Source organism: Gadus chalcogrammus, chromosome 7 (genome assembly GCF_026213295.1).
Source record: "Gadus chalcogrammus isolate NIFS_2021 chromosome 7, NIFS_Gcha_1.0, whole genome shotgun sequence".
Taxonomy (NCBI): Eukaryota; Metazoa; Chordata; class Actinopteri; order Gadiformes; family Gadidae; genus Gadus; species Gadus chalcogrammus.
Genome location: NC_079418.1, coordinates 3,374,323 through 3,393,528, shown reverse-complemented (window position 1 = coordinate 3,393,528; position 19,206 = coordinate 3,374,323). Strand labels below are relative to the sequence as shown.

Genomic DNA, 19,206 nt, shown 5'->3' with positions numbered 1-19,206 from the left:
AAATACAATTATCAAATATCCATGAAAATGTTAAAATGCAAACAATGTCCCCTATGTAACCAATAAGTGTAAGTAAAAGAAAATAAACTTACTTTGATGTGCCGCAACAGATCGTCAGCTCTTCCATGTCCCAGGAACTGTGAGCCAAAATATCTGGACTGTACACAACCATCTTCCAAAAAACGAATGTGTATATCCATTTGTTTTTTCTTTGACGACTGGTTGAGGCTCTCATCAAACATCAGGACGTACGGTCCAGCATGATTGATGGCCTCAACCAGTTGCTTCTTAAAATAGGGGGCAATGCCAAATTTGATGATGTAGCCGGTCTTGTCCTTGGCCAACGCGAACGATTTTGCGATTTGGGAGTCCGGGAACATCATGCGGAACAGCTCTCCTATGTTATCGTTTGACTTGAACGAGTGGTGTTTTACTGCTAAATCTAAACACCACAGTACCTCGGCCTGCAGTGTAGAGGTGGCAGCGCAGAGCATCTGTGTGCTGGTCGTAGGAATACTGGCGGTGGATTGCGGGGCGGGAGCAGACGAAGTTGAGGGAGCAGTGGAGGTTGAGGGCGTAGAGCTAGCAGTCGTGCTAGCGCAAAACAGCGACAGCGGTAGCTGCGCGCTACGTCCCCGCGTCCTGGCTCGGTGACTGGCAGACTCCATATGCGATTTGACCGCCTTCACCCCCATCCAGGTAATATTAATGGTCTTTTTGCAGACACTGCAATACGCCTCTCGGCTGTTGCCAGCTACTGGCCTAAGACAGTCTTTAAAGGCTGATTCCTCCAGCCAGAGGTCTGAAAATTTACATTTACCCATTTTGATGCGAACTCACGGAGAGGTTTGGTAGCAAGCCAGCCGGGTACCCAAACTGACTTTAACGCGCGCGCGGGGTACACGTGAATCCTAGGTCACAGGTCCTACTCGCAACATAAAAATATATTCACGCAAGTTTATTGAAGAAGCTAGGCCTTCACGTTAGTAACATTAATTGAAAAAGGCATTGGTCCAGTTGGATTAGGGTTCGAAAATGTACTACCTCGTCAGATGACGTTTACTACTTTTTACTACTTTTTACTGGCTTTAATTTGGCCTAATTTAATTTACTACCTTTTACTACCTTTTAAAAACCCGCGGCAGCCATGAATAAACAATCTGTACACTTACAAAGTTATCAATGCCTCGTTTTATATTTTAAGACCCTTACTATACTACCAAAGAAGTGTCGGACTTCTAGCCTTTTAAGTGGTTTAAAATAGCGATTTTGTTTTTACCATGAGACATCGTTCCAAGCTTATAGCGTTTTGGTAGAATCGGCTAAAAACAGCCAACTTAAGAATGCGTCTGCATGTGCTTTTTTGCTCCCAAACGAACATCCCATCTCATTATCATATTAAACATATCCCAGATCCATTTTACACAGGATTTATCCTTTAATTAAAAAAACTCTCTCCTTTCACCCCTGTCCCTTTAACCCTTTTTGGAGAATGGTATGAGTTTTTTTTTCCTCTTCAGGTCTTCAATTTTAAGTGCAAGTTCTCCAACAATTTTGGACTGGCAGAGCTTTGCTAAATGAAGGAGCCTCTGTTCGCCTTTGATTCCATCCAGGACACTCCTCTCTGCAATGTAGAGCTCCGCTATTGCTGCGGTGTCTTTAACTGCGTTTCTAGAAACGCGTGCCTTCAGGAATGCCCTCGACATCTTGCGTCCTTTTTGAATTAGTTTAAGGACCCGGTGGTACCTTTTAACAACATCCGATATTGTTGTCACTGAAAATGGAAAATAAATTAACAACAATAAAACACTAATATAAATACAGTTTACTTCTCCCCAAAGATTGTTGTGGTTTGTCTTAGTTGCAGGGTAAGGGTTAGTAAGTACTTTTAGAAAAATTAAATTTTCATAGGGGTGCTAATAATTCTGCCCTAAGCTGTATACACTATATGTAATGTCCAAACCTAAAGAAATACAGCATAACTCTATAGTTTACTTTACCTCGAAGTCCTTTGTTCTTTGAAGCCTTTTTGCTCTTCTTTTTGTTTTTCTTTTTGTGCTTCCTCTTTTTCTTGCGGCCATCAGAGGAGGAAGAGCTTGTATCACTGCTCCTGGAATCGGTGGAGTCAGTGCTGGAGTTGGAACTCCAGTCAGTGTCTGACTCTGGGTCGGTGGCAGTGTTGTCCATTTTCGCACCTGAGAAATTACAAAAAGCAGAAAAATAAAACTTAAAACAACCTTAAAGTACAACTTTACCCCCTGTCTCAGCATAACTTCTCCCACTGCACAATTTCGAAAAATACGTTCTGACCAAGGTTCTGACGGCTGATAGTCGGGAAGGGGGTGGCTGTAAAGGAGGTGGGGTTAAGCTAGCTTCCACTCAGGAAGATCTGAATGACATGATTTCCTTGAAAAACGGAGTGAGACAAAGTCTAAAGGTACTGTCGCTACACGATGTGAGCTCATATGCTCATATGTCTATCAGACGTTGTGACATAGAGTGACCCTCATACGATGGGTGAACCCCAATATTGTTGTGGTATATTGTTGTAAAATTCTAGTGAAGCCACGTACATTCTTGAAAGTCCTTAAGTAAAACCTTACTCCAGCTTTACTAACCTTGATTTGCTGAAGGCCTTTGCTCAAGCTGCTGCTTGGATGATGGAGTGGGTGTAAATGTTGTTACTCCGGGAGTGAGCAAGGCGATGGAGAGACTAACGAAAGCTTTGGCACACGGCGAGTGAACTGCTCCATAGGATAAATTGCCGGCCAACCGCTCTATCGGAGCCTTCTCTCGGAGGGACGCTAAAGTGTGTTGCATAGCGACCGTCGATGCATTGCGGCAGCCAGGAGGGACTACTTTTTTGTATTCTTTAAGAAAACGGCTACTTTGACTTTCTTGGTTTCTTTTTAAATGTAGTGTGTCTATGACTTTCGTTTCGCCATAACAGTAACCGTTGTATAAAAGCAATAGATCACTTCAGTCAGTGGCATGTGCTCATTATACCACTGTGAAGGGGGTCGCCGGCCCTCCGCTGCGCGTCGGGGCCGGACAACGCCCCTTAACAGTGGTATAATGAGCACATACCACAGCCTGGTGTGATCTATTGCTTAAATATACAAGTCAAACCTTGTAGGAAAATTTAACATGTTAACTTTTGTACAATGGTATGAACTATACATGTATTACCCAGTTTTGGCATACTACTATCCTTTGTCATAGGTGAATTATCAGGACACACAACGGAAAATGATGGTTACTGACAGAAGTTGATGCATCAAAATGAATGCACCAGAGGGCTATATTAATGTTATTGGTGTCCAAAATCACACAAGAAATTGTTGGTTATAAACAATACATTTAGCATTGTTAAACAGCAAATGAAGTGCATGTTATAAATAAAGAAATTTAGAGACAGGACAAAAGGGCATTATCACTGTGGAATCACTTTTCACACATTTTTAAAGGCTTTCACACATTAAAGGCATTAGCCTATAGTACAAGCTTTTATACATTCATATTTTGATTATTTATATGTGTATGTTTTAAATTGAATTATACAGGTTTTAAAACTATAAATTCTCACATTTTCCTTGAAAACCAAGCCAGTACAATCATAATTCCTTTTTATATATAGCATCGTAAATCGCAATATTGGTCACCATAATCACATCGCACAAATTCTCTAAATCTTCGCCACACTAATTGGGTGCACCGCTGGCGCAACAGGCACCTCTGGAGGGACGACTCTTACCAGTCAGACGTTACGTTACATATTAGTGGTATTAGATCAGTGTCATTGGGAGGGTTTATACAAAGATTCTTGAGTTGAATTTACTACCTTTTTTAATACCTTCACAATATTTTTTAATACCAGCACGACTTCAAGCTGCAACTGTAGTGTGAAGTAAAGTGACGAACAGTAATGTTGGGAAAAATAACCTGCTGAGTACATCACATGTACATTATAAATATAGCTAACTCCTACCCTAGCCTGATGAGCACATCACATGGACACATTACAATATAGTCAACTCTTGCTCTAACCCAACGAACACAAACATGATAATATATAGTCAGGTCAAGGCCGGAGCTGAAGGCCCCATCTCCCAGGCAGGCAGATGGTGGACACTCAGACAATGCACCAGTATCATCTCCAGAACGGGAGAGCCACATTAATTTATCACACAGGAGACATTTTGAGAGCTCTTCCCCGTTAGGAGGAACCAAGAGATACCTCTGCCCACACCAGGGGCCTGAGAGCCACATTCAATTATCACACACGAGACATTTCAGGGGGGCACTCCCCGTTTTAATTTATCACACCGGAGACACGAGGAACTCTCCCCCGTTACGAAGCTCTCTCAGGGCCTGGGAGCGAAGACTAAGCAAAACACACAGAACCACACACACCTCAAACGCACACACCTCATCGAGAGGAGGATACAGCATAAAAACTGTACCACACAGGGACTCTGCACCCTCTTCTTCTGAAGCAGACCTTCCACGGAGGCGAAGCTCCGGACGAACCATCAGCGCTGATTAGGGACTTAGACATATTCGATTTCTCACGCTTTATGACTCTGTATAACCGTTGCCACTTTACTTAATAAATCCAAGGTCCTCGTGCCGACAGACTTTATTACCTCTCCGTCTCATTTCATCTGGTCCAGTAACTAGACAGATCGTTTTTCCCCACAGTAACAGTAAGGCTACAACACTTTGCCCTTCACAAGCCATGTGACTGTGGGTCAATGTTAGTCACAATGGTGGTACAGTACTTGAAGAGCCAAATATTTTCTGAGGGGGTACTCATTGTTAAAAAGTTTGAAAACCACTGGCTACCTCACTTTCTCTGTCACTCATACACTTGAATGAATAAACATTTGTGAACATTGAAACTACACCCAGGGGTAGGCAACCTTTATATTTTTGTCCAGAGCCACAAAACGCCTTATAAGTTAGGGGTGTAACGATTGTCAGTCCTACCGATTCAACTAAATCGATCTGCTAAAATAAATAAATAGAATGAATCGCTTTGGCTTCACCAATAATCGATATAAATGCTTTAAAACGTATGAATCGATTATGATTAATGTTTTAAGACTTAGTTTACACGTTTATTTTGTGAAGTGCAGCTCTGTAATCCGTAACTCTGTCATCAGCTAGTCAGCTTGCAAGTTTTTTTTCTCCCTCACCCTCTAATGGTGCATTTCAAACATGGCAGAGAGCGGCAGCGAGATTGTTAATGCACCAGCAAACTTGAAATCCAAAGTGTGGAAGCCTTTTGGCTTCGCAAAGAATAGTGGTAAAATTGACAAGGGGTGTCACATTATTGCATGTTTATTTCACAGATATAGAATTTTCGTTAAAGTTACTGAATCGAATCGTGGTTTACAGAATCGAATCGAATCGTTCCAAAAAATAATAATTGTCCTTGAATCGAATCGCCTACTGAATCGTTAATCAAATCGAATCGTCTGAAGCCAAAGATTCACACCCCTATTATAAGTGGAGAAGCCTGTACAATTTCTGAAAAGTATGCTGTTGTGTTTTCTGTTGGAGAACCTAAAAATTCATTCAGGCTCACACACACACACACACACCTTCCCGTGAGGATGGACACTGGGGTTTCAACGGCCTTCAGTGTGCATATTGTATACATTTCTCTGCAAACCTATGTCGGCATCATGCCTTCAGTGTGTCTTGAACAACCACAAAGGTTGCACATATTATATTCATATTTTATCGTATTTGTCTAAACGCATACTAGACTGTAGATAGATTTGAGTGAAGTTACCAACACAATAGATTGCTGAGTTTTAGTAACCCATATATTGATTTAACATGAATACCTTGTGCATGTGTATATTTATTGCACCTATCTGTTCTGTTTAATGTTAATTTCATATGAAAACACATGGGTATAATTGCATAAATAAATCTCTGTACAGGGTGGGGATTTCAACATGCAGCCTTTCTTGATGTATATTTGTAAAGGGAAATCTTGTACCTATTTTAGAACATTATTCTATTTTTCTTAGAACCTATAAATTATTCGTAAGTATGTACTGTCATACCTACATCTCTGACATTTATAATAAACCAAACCGTTTGAAAATCTGTTGAAAATTTAGCAAGTTATGGTTATTTAAAAAGTACATGTACCACTACCAACACAATGTTACGGGTGAGCAGCTTATTGTGGTAAGATGGCCGCCAGTGGTGACGTTCAACTCCATTGGCCAGCAGCGCGGACGAGACATCTAGTTCTATATCCATCTATGGGTATTAACGTCGTCAACCCCCAGCTAAGCAAAGCTAACGGTAATAGCTCTTGCCGAGCCCGGCCAGAAACAGTTTGAGTATTACAATAACTTTACAAATGTGTCAACCCAACTTACCAGCAGTAGGGCATATCGGAGCTTTCTCCTTCATTCCCCCGCTGTCCTTTTGCCCGGGTAGTGCGCTCAGGCCTTTCCATCATATTTCCAGGCGAGGCCGAACTTAACTGATGAAAAATCATATGCTGGTACTGAAACAAGAGATAGGCCTAACATAAGTGGTTCACACATACAAGTAATGGCGCCTGCTTTCGAAATAAAACAATAACTGTTGAGAGAGGGTTGATACTTACCATAGCGACAAGATCCAATTTATTTTGCACGGACTAATAGCTTCTTTCAACGGCACCGAGTTGGCGGTGCGGCTTAGCCAATCGGACGGTAGAAGCGCTTGATTATTATGATTGAGTCAGGCATCAACCAGGGAATCAGCCCAACCTTTGCGGTGGGAGGTGTTTAGATGTATAAATCAAGCGTACCTCCACATATTGAACCAATAACAGAAAAGTGCGCCAGATTTTCAAATCAGGGCCTGGGCCAGTAACATCAGTTATTTCCTCTGCCCACCGGTGCTATGGCTTCGCTTGTGGGAACACTTTTGAGAAAAGTGAATGTCAAGGAGACAAAAAAAACATCATTCAAGTTGATAACATGGTTGCAAAAGAAAAGGTTGCTGCAAAGAAAAGTGAAATGCAAAAACTGCAGACACAAAATGAAGATGGTCTACTATACACAGTCCACAGACCTCCACATCTGGTAAGTGTGCTAATGTTATTAATTATTGTTAACTCATGGGCCCATCAGTTGTTTGGCAATCGGCACATTTTACCATTTAGGTTGGAATATGATATTATTGCGAGTTTCCGCGCCTCCACCGCGCAGCAGCTCGTCGCCTCCCTTCATTTCTAAGAGGGAACGCGGCAGAGGGGAGGCGGTTGCCCTACCGCTCAGCTTTCCCAAACTGTTCTCTCGACTTTATTATTGGTAAAAGCTCATACAGAGACTATTACACCGGTATACATGTTTTAAAAGAGAAATACATGTGATGAATTTCTGGTCAAGCTATCCCAACGAGGATGATTTTTTTTTAAAAATTCACTTTTCGTTTTTCGTGTTTTGATTTCCAAACGGATATGGATTGAACGGAAGATACACGGATTTTGGGGCCATAGGATTTGGTGCTGTCACGTTAAAAATTGTACCGGCCTACGTCATCCATAGTAATCCATTCCAAACCTGCCTGGCAACAGACGATCGCAACGGGGGATCGCGTCGAATGACGTGGAAGGTTCTTGAACATTCGCGAACTCGTTCATTGAGCACGACAAGACAGATAACACTTATTTTACAAATTACATTTATTAGCGTTCCTAACTTTATATTTGCATTGTATTTATCTATTTCCCTACACAGTAATAGCTCAATGTTATGGGGATAACGTGAATAATAACAATAAAAAACAGTTAGTAAATGCCTGCTCACCTATCTACCTATCTATCTATCTATCTATCTATTATCTATCTATCTATTACCTATAATCTATTCTCTAAATTTAATTAAGGAAATGTAATTAACACAAGCTAGCTAGACTATGAACACATTAAACACTCAGTTTACTAGCTAAATTCGATTAAACAATTAAATGCAATACAAATATAAAGTAAAAACAAGTGTTATCTAGCGCGATCCGTTATCTGTATTATATTATTTCGTCTTCGGCAACATGAGCGCAATTGAAACCTGCCTGGCAACGGACAACCCCTTACGTAATCTGTTGTGAGGACGTAGGCCGGTACAATTTTCGCCCCCGGTACAATTTTAACGTGACACTGCCCCAAAAAAACAAATGCTAATATTGAAATATTTGTATGGTAGCCCTTATTAACAATTCCCATTTGAATGTAATATATGTAACTAATGAATCAAATGCTAATGAATGGTTTGATTGATTCAATGTTATTATTTCAGACATACAGACACAAAAAAAATTAGATATATTTAATTGATATGCCTGAAACAAGTAGGAAGAACTATACACTTAATCCTACCCCTTTGTAATGCATGATTTAAATGATGAATAAGCTTGTACACAGCGAATAGCCGGAAGCATGTAGCTTGATATGTAGTATCAAGCTAGTTTAAGTTTTAAGATATCTATTTGATCAAGTTATAATTTATGCCATGATCATCAATAAGGGTTATTTACATTGCCACAATGTTTTAGGCTGAGCAGTTTGTAGACAATGTATGTATGTATATGTCAAACTTATAGACATCATTTAAATTTCCAATTTGTTTGCAATTTTCAGGGAGTGCCGTCGTAAAAGATGTGGACGTTTGAGGAGAAGTGTAAGGACCAAGTCTCTTTTCTCAAACTCACACTGTAGTCTCTTCACATGGATGAAGTACATTCACAGGTAATCATTTTAGGTTTTCTCCAACTCCAGTATTTCACAGATTACAGCTCTAGGTTCAGAGTGTGAAATGTTTGTACAATTTAAGCTGAAACTATAGTTGCAAGTTGCAACAGTAGTTTTTCAGTAGAAAAAGCTTTGTGACAAAAGTAGACTTACGGATTGATCAAACAAGCACATATTTTCTTTGTTTATGTAAACAGTTCTGATTAAATCTTTGTTTTCTTTGTAGATTTGCACAGGGTTTGCAGCTACGACAGGTAGACATGCTTCAGGATGGCATCACTAAAAGCACTGCTACATTCTCAATGATGTCTAAAAAACGGAGTCAACGCTATCATCCACATTGACGAGAGCAAGTTCTGCCATAAGCGCAAGGTATATTTGTAATATAATTCACTAAATATGGGGTCATTCAATTTCAACTCATCAAAAACCTGATCTTTCCTCAGTTCTTGTTTTGGATTTTATTATAAACTTAATGTTGATATATCAATTGTCTTCAAGAGAAATCTTTAAGCTTTACTTTTAGATTAATTATTGTGGAAGTTTGGCTCTATGAACATAATTTCTGAATTTTCGTAATTTGTATTTAAAGCCTCACCATTCAAAAATTATTTTCCCTGGAATGGTTTTAACCACACTTGAAATCAATCAAATAAATAGCACTATGTACTGTATTCACATGCAAATCGGCATATTGGAGGGGCCGATGAAAAGTTGCAAGGTCATGACTTGTGTGCTGTATGCATCTTTCAAGAAGTATGGAAGACGCCTCGGAGTGTTTTCATACTATTTGCTATAACCAATCTATAACTTAAGAAAACATGGGCTACATTATAGTTTTTTCAGGTAGAGCAAGTTGAAATAAGAAATAAAATTAGACCGTATGCTATATCATATCAAGGTAATAATGCAACTTCTAGGTAACTGTCAGGTAGTTCAATGCATGAAAAAGTTATCAACTCATTCACTGTTGACATGCAACAACACATACTAATAATAATATGCATTCCAAACTTAAAAAAACAAAAGTTTTTATATTACTCCATTATTTATATCATTTGGAAATTAGCATAATCATCCTACTTCTCACTGGCTGTAATATAACATTGATTATGTATATATTTGAAGGGTATTATTTATTGTAGGGTATTATTTATTTTATAACATTAATATTGTGTTTTGGCAGTACGGAAGAGGGCGCTTCGGGAACAGCTGGAGGAGAAAAAGGACATGGGTCTTTGGAATGCTCCAAATCAAACAGTCTGACAGGCGTCCTATTCTTCGCCTCGTGCAGAGACGAAATAAGGAGACCCTTGTTCCTATCATCAAAAAGCATGTGAAGCGTCACAGTCTCGTCGTAAGTGATGAGTGGAGAGCGTATGCCGGTCTCGCCACAGAGGGCTACAGGCATGTCAGGGTGAACCACAGCCAACATTATGTTGACCCTCAGACAGGACTCCATACTCAGAACCTCGAGAGAGCGTGGCAGACCTATAAAAAGGACATTTGGAGAATGCGGGGGAATCGGTCGGAGAAGGCCTTGAAAGAGCAGCTCTGCTTTATTGAGTGGACCTACTGGTTAGCGAGGAAAAATTCAGAAGGTGTCCTTGGCAGGCTTGTCAAGGACATAAGGCGCTCCTATCAGACATAGGAAGCAGAGCATGGCATTGATCAAAATAGGCAGAAATGGCGGAGGAGAAAGGGGAGTGTTTTAATTTATTTTTAAAAGAAAAGTTTTTGTTGTATATGTTCAAACGGTTTATAGTATTCTTGGTTCTTTTGACTCTTCAAACTCTTCCTTCCCTGTTAAAGTTTAGTTTTTTTTTTAATAATAAAGTTGTTTATTTCACTTTGCGGTCATCCAGTGTTACTGATCAGTTGAGCAAAACTTGTCTCTATTTTGTACAGTTACTAGTTTGTAGTTTGTCTACTGTTCTCAATTGTTTTCACTTTAATTTGACAGTCCTAAGACCTCTCTACTAATACTTGGTTGAATATCGACTGATAGTTTGTTGAGAATCAACAATTTTCTCTGTTTTGCTCTGTTAATAGTTTGCACACACTAAACTGTTTTCACTTTAATTTGACAGTCCTAAGACCTGTCTACTAATGCTTAATTGAATATCGACTGATAGTTTGTTGAGAATCAACTGATAGTCAACTATTTTCTCTGTTTTGCTCTGTTAATAGTGTGTAGACACTAACCTGTTTTCACTTTAATTTGACAGTCCTAAGACCTCTCTACTAATGCTTAGTTGAATATTGACTGATAGTTTGTCGACATATGACAATGAACAGGTCGTCACCTACACAGGGTGCCTATTGATTGATAAAATATTCTCATCTTTATTTTACAATGAACATATATGATCAACAGAGGGTTGAATGTTCATTCATTAGATGTGTTCCTTGTGAGTGGAGGAAAGTTGATCCATATGAAACGTAAGTTGAGAATTGGTTAATAACAGCAGTTGATAGTCAACTTACTAGAAGTTGACACTCATTATAGTTGAATATTTGTAAAGAACATGTAGTAAAAAGCACAATGTCTGTTGCAGACTGTTTTTGTAAAAATAAATGAACAAAATAAAAATATCCTATAGTTAACTAACACTTAGTTGAATGCATGTTACATATTTGTTGACAAGCTCTGTAGAGTATCAACTAACTCACTGTTGAATATCAACTAAACACCAGCTAATAGTGCAACGTGTAGTTAACTTAGTTAGTTGAATGCTTGTTTCTTATCTGTTGAAAGCTTTGTTGATTATCAACTAACCATCTACTAATAATGCAACTAATAGTTAACTGACAGTTAGTTGAATGCATGCTACGTGTACAAAACAACATCTACTAATAGCGCAACTTATAGTTAACAGACAGTTAGTTGAATCCATGTTTCTTATCTGTTGAACAAGCTCTGTCAAATATCAACTAACCATCTACTAATAGTGCAACTTATAGTTAACTTACAGTTAGTTGAATACATGTTGCTTATCAGTTGAGATAGTTTTGTTGAATGTCAACTCAATAAACTGTTGACATGCAACTGCATATCTACTGATGGCTTGTTGAGTGTCAACAGTGGACTATCAAACTAAAGTGTTACGTCTATTAGGCTATCATCATTACCGTAACATTCCTACATTTTACAATACAAATACGATATAAAGACGTTCTCAGGTGCAAACGTAGCCCCCGCTACGCCACAGGCCCCCACTACGCCAGTTGATCCAGTAACTTTACTTCGATTACTTAATTCAATCATTATACTTTGATAAAAGCAACTCTTTCTATTAGGCTATCATTATTACCGTAACATTCCAACAGACTATAGCCAAAGTTAGCTGACGTTACAAAGATTATTTCGGAATCATTTCACTACCGTTTTGGAACTGACTTAGCTCCAACGAAAAGCAATTTGGTTGCAATAGGCTTCGCCTCTTGTTGTCGCCGTTCTGTAGGCCAAATTACCTCTATCCAGCCCTGCTCCGACTCAAGGTCTTCCCTGCAGTTAACCGTTATTTTTTTATTTCTGTATGCATCACGTATGACGGATGTATTTTCTGCTCTAACGGAGCCGTCTTGGAAATAAAACAAACCAAACATTGTCATTGTTAGACCCGGAGACATTCGGTGCTCACTGCTCAATTTCAAATAGAACACTAACCGTCCGCGCCAAGTGTATTTGACTACACCACCAATTGGCGCCCTAAATACTACATTCTCATTGGACGTCGATTTGCAGCCGCACACTGATTGGATGGCCGTTATAAATTTGCTATTTTCAAATTTTGGTTCTAGCCTTGGATCTTCTTTAATAGTTAGTCGTTGGAGCTAGTCAACAACAATAATTATTAAAATATGCCACCAGTAAAGAAAATAAAACACAAGTCCTACTTATTGGACATCAATAACCCCAAAAAACCAAGATCAACAGAATACAGACACATACAGGTAATAATAACTATGAGGTATTATTTTTTTAAAAATTTATTTTAACTTAGTAAAGCTTCACCATCTTTGAAACTGTCTTGAAATTGTCTTGTTTCAGACAAAGGGAAGAGGACGTAAACCGTACAAGCAGTACATTTACAGCAGTGATGTTGGAGTCCCTAACAGAATATCAGTACAAAACCAAAGAGAAGTAAGTTCTATCGATTATGCTAATTATGTTACTTTTTTGTATTGGCATGACATTAGCTAGATTGATTTGTTAGATCATAAGGTGTGGTGATTATGTTTGCTAAGTAAATACATTTCAGCCTAGAAAAAAGTAATATTATCCAAATAAACTAGCCTGCTTTTGGACTTCGTTGGTGATAAAAACTTTGCCTACAGCCTCCAGTTCACCATAATGATACTCCATTGCAACCACCAGCAGGAAAACGAAAGAGAGCTGACAGTCAGGTCAGAACACTGATAATGCATAAATCATTCAGCAGCCTTATTGCTTGTTTTCTGTCTGGAAGCATTACCCTGCGTTCACACCAAAAGATGCAAAAAGTTGCCGCGCAGCACGATCCCATTCAAAGTGAATGTAGAGACGCGTTGCTACTTTGCTTCCGCAGCACTTGCTGCCGAGAAAACCGGCCGCGATTTGCGGTGCGGCAAAATCTGATTTGCAGCGCAGCACGGCAGGCGCGTTCACGTATTTTGCGGCGCGTCAAATGCTGCTCGAGTTGAAATAATTCAACTTTTCGGCAGCAAACGCGTGATGACAGCCAATCAGCGTTCAACAGCGTTGCCACTGAGGCGTTGCCACTGAGTGACATGCCGTAACAGCCAATCAGTGTTACTCCCTTGGAGTGACCTAGAGTTCACTACCGTTTATTTAGTAACTCGAAAAAACCCACAAATCAGCATTTTGTAGTGTAGTTGTGTTTACAGTTAAACTAAACTATGAGTATGCTAAAGGGCTAGAATAACAACCCCAAACAAAACCCAGTTGGGTGCCAGGCAGCACCAGCCTTCCAGGCTCCGAATGGTCTCATGAACCCATAAACGACGGGCATTCCGACGTCTCTCCCTCTTCCACAACAGGTAAAGACATGCAATGCTCGTAATGTCGGCCATGGTTGTGAATGAATTCAGAAGCACCGCGGGCAAAACTTGCCGTGCCGCGAAACTTGCCGTGCCGCGAAACTTCCCGCGCTGCAAAACTGCGGCGCAGCAAAACTTTTGCTGCGTGTCAAAACCTTTGCTGCGCCGCAATACTTTTGCTGCGCAGCAAAACTTGATTTGCTGCGCCGCAAAACTTCGGCGACAACGCGTTCGGGCAGCAAATGCATCTTTTGGTGTGAACGCAGCTTTAGAGTTCCAGAGAGCGTTCTGTCTGGAATAGTTGAAGTAGCTAACTGACTGACTACCCTAACAGACTGACTGAGTGACCATCTACATTTGGGTGGTTTCCTGTAGGCGGCAGTAGTCTGGGCTAGTCTATATGAGTTAAAGCAGCAAACTACCCAAAGTAGTCACCCAATTCATCTTTGTGGGTGTCCAGTATGTGGAAGTAGTATACACAGCAGTCCAGCATTAACACATTCATTTGTGACAGAACAGTCAGTCCTCTTAATGGAGCAATGGGACACTTTTTCACATTGCTAAACAGTATGGTAAACAGTCTGTTACAGTATAGTAGAACAAAGTTGTATCTAGTAGTAGTAGCCTATAATGGTGAGAGTGGGCAGAATTAAAAAAAAAACAGGTCAGGTCACACAGTTGTTAGTTTCTTGTTATTACACGGGTCTTTTCAACGTTCCGTACACTTGCATGGGCACTTCACAACTTCCGGCGGTCAATTCTTTTTGGATAACGGACCGTAGCCAACGAATAATGACCGCTGTCAAGGTAAACAAAATGACTTTTTGCCTTTGGTATCACTCCACACGTAGTCCGGTAACTTGTCAATGTAATAAGCGGGATATGTATCAACCCAAGCGTCGTCGGTTGCTAAGCGACAACGTCAACGTCTTGGGCGGACTATTTCTCTGCTGATCAACACTATGAATGCTGGTAACAAATACATTGTAAATAAATTGTTTTGTTTTGGGAAGTAGCCGTGTAATAAGCGGGATAATGTATAGAACTTCGCCAGTCATTATCGAAAAATAAGCCCCTTCATGGCGAAGCAAGATGCCTCCGCTGCGCGTCTGTGTCCTGTTCGCCCTGTCAGGGCTTATTTTCTCGATAATGACTGGCGTTCTATGTTGGTAACTAACTGGCAACACACATTGTACAAATTTCAGGATGGGACAGCTGGAGCAAGTGGTGAAGCTGTAGGAGGACACCAGGCCGGGCTGGGACAGGGGGCAGAGAGACCAAGCCCAAATCCATCACCCTGGGTACCCTACCTGATTACATGGAACAATTCCATTCATAGTACAGGTTTTATGTTCAGTGGCTAACTTGCTACACACTTTATACCAACTTCAGAATGTGTCAGCTGCTGGAGATGCTGCCGTGGGTATAGGAGGACACCAAACCACGCAGGGACAGGGGGCAGAGAGACCAAGCCCAAATCCATCACAGGTGAGATTACAATAACAGTTACGATTTTTGAGATTACCAGAAGCCTTCTCTTAAAGGTTTGCTAATAACCCTTGGCTTGATGCACGCATTGTCTTAAAATCTCTACATTGTAAAGACCACTTTTTCACTGACTGTTTAATTTTTTTCTGTCAGAGGGGTGTGTGCTTCTCTTACTAGGCTACAAAAAGAATCAACGGGCAAATAACGGATACAATTGTTTTTCAAAACAGGAAGCTGTATATTTACAGTCTCAAGTTCTCATTAATAAGAATCTAGCTAATGAAATTTGCAACACTTTTGTTCTCTTTTCTCTTTTAATCGATGTGAATATGACGCCTTAAATTTTTTTGTTTTGGCCAAAAAATACAGTTTGGTCGAGAACATATTGGACTACTAGCCAATCCCACCAATTCAAACTTGATAGTTTGGACCATAACTATGTGACTGATTCACATTGGCATGGCATTGTCATCCACTATTATAACACCATCACTATCATTATGCATGGTGATGTGAGTGTTACTTTTGGGAGCTGCTTTATTGCCTGGTACTGGTGACCTTGCCATTATGAAGAAAAATCAATGAATTCTAGGATTTACTTCAAAATTCTATGGAGATATTAAAGGACCTGCCTCCGTAACGTAAAGCAATGACTAGTGGCAAAATGAAAAGACATGTACGATTTTAAATGGTCTGATGTTAGGACCTAAACAACTGTTTGGGAGGACCCAAAGTGAACTATTCACACAAGTCATCTAAAATAAAGCAATCTAAAAACCTAACATATCAGTAAATTGAGGGAGTTGAATGATAAACTAACCTAAACCACATGTGAGAGACTTAATACTCAACTCTAGGAAAAGTCTGGAAAAGGTTTAGTTTAAGTCTTAGGTGCCAGCAGACGGCACCTATGGGGCACCAAAGGGCACACATTAATGAACACAAGGATTTTTCAATTTCTTTTTTAATCATTGTATTTAGTAAATATCCAACAATATTCTAACTATTTGTAATTTCCTTTCATTAAATTTAGTCCAGCTAGGAGCATCATTACTGTTAGTGTGGTTGATGTAGGATGTTTTTACATAAAACAATGACAATAAATAAATCTTATGTATCACCAACTTGAATATGCACTATTGAGAATGTTTTGTACACTATATGAATCTTAATCTAGATCTCCCATTCTTTTTAGGAGGAAGATTATGGAGATTGCCTTTTGTACCCTGGAGCACCTATCACCAAAGGTCAAAGTCTAGTCCTGCTGATGTCGTATGTCCTGAGGCATAACCTGACCGGGATTGCTTTAGACCAGTGGTTTTCAAACTGTGGGGCGCGCCCCCCCTGGGGGGCACCAGAGTTCTTCAGGGGGGGCGCAACGTGAGAAAAAAATAAACCCGAAAAAAACCCTGAAAGACGATGATTCAAATCATCAGTCGTACTTCAACTGTAGAAGTAACATAACTAAATAAATTTTCAACCGTTTATCTTCGTGCAAACCATTTAACAAATCTACACACTTGTATCTTCAATAATATCTAAACAGAATTTCGATATCATTTAAAATGTCTTCAGAATCAGTTTTAGTTTCATACCGCTTCGTTTTCAGCTGTTTTCATTGAAGACGTCAGCCCATTCTGATACACCTACTTCTAGACATCGTAACTCATTCCTTTTTCAACCGTTTACCATCGTTCAAACCATTAAACAAATCTACACACTTGTAACTTCAATCCTATCTAAACTGAATTTTGATATCATTTATACTTTTTTCAGAATCACAGTTTTAGTTTCAAACCGGCGTCGTTTTCAGTTGCTTATAATAATTTAGGTCACCATAGCAACGCCGGTAAACAAACCCCGCCGAATAGTCGAATCTCTGGACTGAAAAGGCAGATCTGATTCGACTCAGAAAATTGAGAGTCGGGGACCCTGAATGAATCTGTAAACTGGCAGTTTACACAGATTAAGATGTTCAAATGTATATAAAAAAGGTTAAGCTAAAACATGCTTAGATAAAGTTGTTAAATTGTGTTGTTTAAAAACGCAAAAAGATGTTGTAATGTTTCAGAAATATGTTTAAAAAATATGTTTAAAAAATTGTTTCAAATGTTTCAAAAATATGTTCCAAATGTTTTAAAATTATGATCGGAGATGTTTGAAATGTGTAAAATAATTAAAATATCTTTCAAAACACAGGTATTTAGAAAAAGAAATTGGGGGGGGGGGGCTCAGCTGAATTTTTTTCTCTGAAGGGGGGCTCACTCTCTCACACTTTGAAAACCCCTGCTTTAGACCATCTTCTGCAGATATTCAATGAACATTTTCCAGGACAGATGCCAGCAACCTCGTATCTTTTCCATAAATCATATGGTCAATATGGAGAGTATGAGCCCCATTTTTACTGCCATCACTGTTCTAACTACATTGAAACAAAGGAATGTGGTTTGGCACTGTCCTCTGTGTCAATCAGCATTTGATGGAAACATTAACCTAAAAACGGGTTCATATTTTCTGGTTGTCATTTTATCCTCGCAGATAAAAGAGATTCTAGAAAATCCGAACATCCATATCTCACGACATACATCAACTCCAGGTTTTATCTGTGATATACAGTGTGGAGTTGAGTATAGGAAGCTCAAAGACAGTGGTGAAATTGGGTTAGGTCAGTCTCCTCTGGAACTGTGATGGGATCCCTGTATTTAAAAGCTCGAAGTGTCAAATATATTCCAACATCCAGACTCTCCTTACTTTGGACAAATTGGACAAATTTCAAATGATCCAAGGCTTTGTTCCTGAATACCAGCACAGTGTATGTCTCAGGGTAACTAGACAGCTGGCTACTCTGTGGCTGGATTCTACTAACCATGCAAATGCGTGGTACATAGGCACCAAAACTGAGTTGATCGACAAAGAACTTAAGGCAATCTTGCCACCGACCGAGATAACAAGAGTACCACGATCCATCAAAGAAAGGAAGTTCTGGAAGGCTTCTGAGTGGAGGTCGAGGTTGAAGTATTTCAATGGAACCACTCATGTCCCTGTTCAAATAATGAAAAGGTACTTTAGGGGGAGGAGTCTCGCACAAAAAGGAGTTAGGGTAATGAAAAATGCTGATGATAATGTAACATTTATTTTCTTTGAACTACAGGGCAGCAAGTGTTCAACTGAGAAATCAGTTCAAATCAGTGCCAATGTCAGAGTTTTTGGAAAATCAGTACAGACGGGTGTTTCGGTGTTACACATGCTTGCAATAGATGAACTACTTGGTGTCAGGGTAAGACAAGCTTGCTACTAACACCGTTTCATTGTGAATGGAATACTGTATCACTCTGACACCAACAACCGCCTACAGAAAAGAAACAACTCAGTTGTAGAGTTGCAGAATGGGTCACTTGTCAGAATTCTGAGCTTGGTAGTTTCTGGTGCAATACACTGTGTTTTGGTCAAGGAGCTTCTGAAGTCCGGAAGGAAGCTGTGCAGAGACACAACACTTAATATTGCATCAAGCTTTATTTTTGAAGTGTCTAAGTCCAACAACATGTATGCCATTCATCCAGAGTCATTGACAGGCAAATGTGTCATGATTAAGTCAAGGGAGAAGGTATGTGTTATTCCTCTTCCAAACAACATTGAATGAGACTGATTTGACTGGGCATCAAGGAAGGTCTCAAACTTTCCAGAAAACTTTGATTTGTTATTAAAAGGGTTGAAGATTGGCTGTGATAAAAATGTGGTACGAGATAATACTTGTATTGTAAAATAGAGATTTGATTGACGTGTAAAGTACACAGTACCTGTTATTAAAGAATGGGATGTACAAACTTGTTTTAGAAACTGTTCTGAACCTGACATACTGTACATAAAGTGATATCCTTCTGTCAAGCAAGTCTTTGTGCATTAATGCATGA

The 19,206-nt window shown here is 39.6% G+C and overlaps 1 protein-coding gene across 1 annotated transcript; it reads right to left on the bottom strand.

Moving 5' to 3' along the window:
- Window positions 1-29: 29 nt before the first annotated feature.
- LOC130385131 (coiled-coil domain-containing protein 106-like) lies at window positions 30-2,624 on the bottom strand. Its single transcript, XM_056593455.1, has 2 exons — window positions 2,001-2,624; window positions 30-1,774 (listed from the first exon to the last, which is right to left on the bottom strand). The coding sequence occupies exons 1-2, from the start codon at window positions 2,185-2,187 to the stop codon at window positions 1,476-1,478; spliced, it is 486 nt and encodes a 161-aa protein (XP_056449430.1). The 5' UTR covers window positions 2,188-2,624; the 3' UTR covers window positions 30-1,475.
- Between the last annotated feature and the right edge of the window lie 16,582 nt (window positions 2,625-19,206).

What these genes read in the sequence shown, in the direction of transcription:
- LOC130385131 (XM_056593455.1), bottom strand. Translation starts at nt 2,187, where the DNA reads ATGGACAACACTGCCACCGACCCAGAGTCAGACACTGACTGGAGTTCC. An exon ending in AAAGAACAAAGGACTTCGAG is followed by an intron (nt 1,775 to 2,000) that starts GTAAAGTAAACT and finishes TTCCATTTTCAG; the next exon opens with TGACAACAATATCGGATGTT.